General features: G+C 45.7%; 1 protein-coding gene across 2 annotated transcripts in view; it reads right to left on the reverse strand.

Annotated features, from left to right (window-relative positions):
• IRAK4 (interleukin 1 receptor associated kinase 4) overlaps nt 1–4602 on the reverse strand; it is a 36476-nt gene that overhangs the window by 31404 nt on the left and 470 nt on the right. For both annotated transcript variants that reach the window (XM_083182668.1, XM_083182666.1), the window contains exon 2: nt 1712–1881. In XM_083182668.1, coding sequence (XP_083038794.1) covers nt 1712–1872 — 161 coding nt within the window. In that variant the 5' untranslated portion in view covers nt 1873–1881. The remainder of the gene's footprint in view (nt 1–1711; nt 1882–4602) is intronic.

Below are 4602 nucleotides of genomic sequence, written 5' to 3' on the forward strand. Positions count from 1 at the left end.
TTCAAATAATTTCTATTTGTCATTTAGTGGTTTTTAATCCTTATACTGTATTTTGTATGAATTAAATAGTGAAGTTACAAACCTTAACTATGGTATCATGTGAGTCTAATAAATATTGGAGGTGTTCCCTTGAAAAGTTTTAAGATTGGAGGTGGAAAACAAGATACAAAGCGCAAATACCAGAGGCGATGATGAGCTGTTCACACAGTTGTCCGATGGTCTCGGAAGAATGTGGATAAATAAACACATAAAAAATATATGTATCAGAAATGGATTCCATATTAGAATGGATTGGATTAGAAAAGGAAGTATGTGTACATAAAGGTATCTTTATGTACACATGCTTCCTTTTCTAATCGTGAGTGAGGGTACGCTGCTAATGACCCTTTGTATGCACTCTTATTTATCATTTATACGGAATCCATTTCTGATACATATATTTTTTATGTGTTTATTTATCCACATTCTTCCGAGACCATCGGACAACTGTGTGAACAGCTCATCATCACCTCTGGTCCATTTCTCCAAACAAATCGTACCTACCTAGGGTTGAGTTGAGTGGTGACCCTTCTTTTGTGGACTTGGCTGAAGATTTGTATTGTTTGCGCCTTGGGACTTTTTATTCTTGTGTTTTTGTATTAAAGCGCAAATACCAGGTCGCTCCCAGGATGGACCCATGTCCAATGTGAAATGTGAAATGTAGGGGTGAATATTGAAAGAAATGTATGTGTGTGTTGGGAGGGTTATTGTGAGACACAGAGGGAAATGTGTGGGGGGCAACAGAGATGGAAATGTCGGAAGGGACGCTGAGAGACAGAGTGGTGTGTGTATGTGTGTGTGTGGGGGAGGGGGGGAAGGGCACAGAGATCAAGGAGAATGTGACTATAGGGGGAGCGCTTGTGTGTTTGTGTTATGGTGCCCATACACGGTCCGTTAAACGGATCCGTTTGGGTCTTAATTAGCATGCATCGTATCGGATCGCATGCCTAGTGCATGCCTAGTGCATGCAATGCGATCCGATACGATGTTTAGCTAGTACAAAAAGTATGTGCAGCACATACTTTTTGTACCGTACTATGTGATGCGCGGGAGCGCGCATCGCATAGTACAAAACGGACGGTCCGGGAACGGACCGTCTATGGGTACCTTTAGTCTATACAGGGCTGTCAGTCCTGGGCCACATAATCTGTGATGGCTGTCCTGGCTGTTTATCGGGGATAATGTTTTCTATGCCTGATGCACCCGAAGTATAATCTTCAATAAGTACTGGGTATCAGGGCTTACTGAATAGACCCCGGCAAATCAGTCAGCTTCGATAAATGACCTCCACTAATTAGGTGATCTATTGGCCATTGTAATTTAATGTGGCTAATTAAATCCCCCCGGCGGCTGTCCTGATTATCTGGGCATTTCTTCACTTGCCCATAGGGAATCAAAAGAGATCCCTGATAGATTACCCATTTTTTGACTGCTGCCGTGAAAACACGTGAATCTGGGAATTTATACTAAATGCTATGTGTTTTAGCCTTAAAACAGGATTTTTATTTCACTCAATTGAATTGCCTCTCCCCCCCCCCCCCCCCCCCCGCAAAAAAAAACCCCCACCAGACCAAAAATGACATTAAAGCCTGTGTTTTTCACCTTAAAATTATTTCGGGCATAATTGAATTACCACCATCATGGAATAGTATAAATAACAAAGGTTTCATACCGTATATGAAATTGTGTGTATCGGGGTTCACCAGAAACTTTATATATATCCATAGCTATTGTTTTCCACCCTTCTTGGGGATCAAGAAAATCAGCCAGTTGCCTGAACAGGCCAGGGCCCAGGTTACGGACATAAGTTGATGGTGTTATTATTTTGCTCATACCTAAATCCTATAATAAAAATAAACAATGTACCAATGAAAAACATTAAAAATAATAAAAAAAAATAGTATTTGTATGCAATGTAACATATGTCACTGTGTTCTCTTACTACACTGTGCTACGTATTAGGGAAATAAAACCACTAAAATATTTAGTACTTTTAAAGAAAAATATTTTGGGTACTCTTTACCTAGAACGGCGCCCACGATTTTGATCTTAGGCATCGCAAGGTAGAAAATCGCGTCGGTCGCATCGCATTCGGCCAAAAAATCGCATGCGATGCGACCACCGCGATTTTACATAGGGAACAATGTTAAATGGCCCAATTGACCCGATTTTACATAGGAAACAATGTTAAATGGCCCACAGACCCCAAATAGCCACCCTGAAGTGTGAAATGGCCCCCCCAATTGTTAACACCACCCCACGATCAACGTCAACCCGAAGCATGGCGAGCACAGCGAGCCCGCGAGGGGCGGCGGTACGCGTCCTCCGACCTTTTCATACCCCCACTATCCACGTCGGCACGGAGTTGAGAATAGAAAGTGTGGCGAGCGCAGCGAGCCCGAAGCGTGGCGAGGGGACGCGGATACCTTCACAGGTATCCACGTCCCCTTGCGGGCTTCACAGGGATCCGCGTCCCCTCGCGGGTCTCGCCACGCTTCGGGCTTGGTGGCTCGCTGCGCTCGCCACACTTTCTATTCTCAACTCCACGCCGACGTGGATAGTGGGGGTATGAAAAGGTCGGAGGACGCGTACCGCTGCGCTCGCCACGCTTCAAGTTGGCGTTGATCGTGGGGTGGCGTTAACATCTGGGGGGGCCATTTCACACTTCAGGGTGGCTATTTGGGGTCTGTGGGCTATTTAACATTGTTCCCTATGTAAAATCGGGTCAATTGGGCCATTTAACATTGTTCCCTATGTAAAATTGCGGTAATCGCGTCGGTTGCATCGCATGCGATTTTTTTGGGCGCATGCGATGCGACCGATGCGATTCACATTTTAACATGCATTTCTATGTAAAATTGCGGGCATCGCATGCCATTATAATGGCATGCGATGTACATGCGATGCCCGCGATGGGCGCCGTTCTAGGTAAAGAGTACCATATTTTGTTATATTTTCATGACTTATCAATGTGTATCATCATTTTGGTAAAATCCTCATATAAATGTAAGGGGCATATTAAGCAGTGTCATGAAATCTACAGTATTCATTTAAAATAAATAAATAAAAACTAGATGTGTTGCTTGCTTTTCTGGTTGTATATACAGGTTGTGTATCCCTTATCCAAAATGTTTGGTACAAGAAGCATTTTGGATAACAGATTATTCCGTATTTCGGAATACTTTTGGTACTTCGTCATCATTGCGGCCACTCCTACACTACGGAACTTGCATACTGGTGCTGATAAGCATCATTATTCGCTCGCCATGCTTCTGGCGCAGTGGGCCGCTCCGCTCGCCACAACTTTACTAAAGGTAATAAATGGTGGCGTGGACAGAGGAGGGTGGTGTGAAAGTACCTTTAGTTATCGGAGACAGGTGGCCAGACCTCAGCAATTTCTTTCAGAATAACAGCTAACTGGCATAGGGGTGGCTGCAAAGATGAAGTACCACCATACTAGTCACATCTAAAAATACTAGTCAGCCCTAAAATTAACAAAACAGTCCTTTAAATTGGTGATTTTTAAGACCCCCACCATTTAATTAGGTGCATCTTTACAGTGCCAGAAGTGGTGATAAACTGCAGTCATTCCATAGCAAGCAGCCGTCATTCCGCATTCCGCGACATGGTTATAAGAGTAGGGGTGTAGGCGGCCGTATACGGAAAGGGATGAGCGTCTGCGCTAAAGGGATCATAGTAACATCGGGGTCTTAATATCGCATGGGGCAGATGTATTAAGCCTGGAGAAGAGATAAACTGGAGATAAAGTGGAGATAACATGGAAGAGATAACGCACTAGCCAATCAGCTATGGGGCAGATGTATGAAGGGTCGTTATGGGGGAGAAGGGGTATCAGCGCACGTTATGTGCACTGTTACCGCTTCTCCCCCATGTATGAAGCGGCCGGGATGCGGTAATGGACAGGGGCGCTATGCGCCCCTGTCCATATCGGCGCTGCTATCAAAATGATAGCAGGCCGAATGTATGAACGGTCAGCATCGCTGACCGTTCCGCACGAAGCCTGCTTTGGCTTCGCCAGCATCAGGCTGGCGAAGCCCTATCTAAACAGCAGGGACAGCGCTGTCCCTGCTGTTAGGTCTGGGCTGCGCTGGGGATCTCGCGTGAACAGTGAGATCCCGCGCATGCCCAGTGCGGCCGGCCGGGGGACAGGAGATAGCGTATCAGTATTAACTGATGCGCTATCTCCAGAAAGGGACATCGCCGGAGGGGGGAGTTAACGCTCCCCCGCTTCGGCAGACAAGATGTTAATACATCTTGTCGATGTCCCTTCCTGCTTCGCCTCGCTAATGAGGCGAAGCAGGAAGTATCATAGCGGCGCGATAAGCGCTGCTATGATACATCTGCCCCTATGTTTGAAATATGACAGTTGGGATCTGATTGGCTGGTGCGTTATCTCCTTCCACTTTATCTCCAATTTATCTCTTCACCGCGCTTAATACATCTGCCCATGACACTTTCTGGAAGTTCTCCTATAACACCATCGCAGGTACCCAGTAAATGACGTCAGGCTCCGGCACTCCCCCGCCCCCCCACATACGCAGG

Source organism: Crinia signifera, chromosome 4 (assembly GCF_055691185.1).
Source record: "Crinia signifera chromosome 4, ASM5569118v1, whole genome shotgun sequence".
In the NCBI taxonomy this organism is placed as follows: Eukaryota; Metazoa; Chordata; class Amphibia; order Anura; family Myobatrachidae; genus Crinia; species Crinia signifera.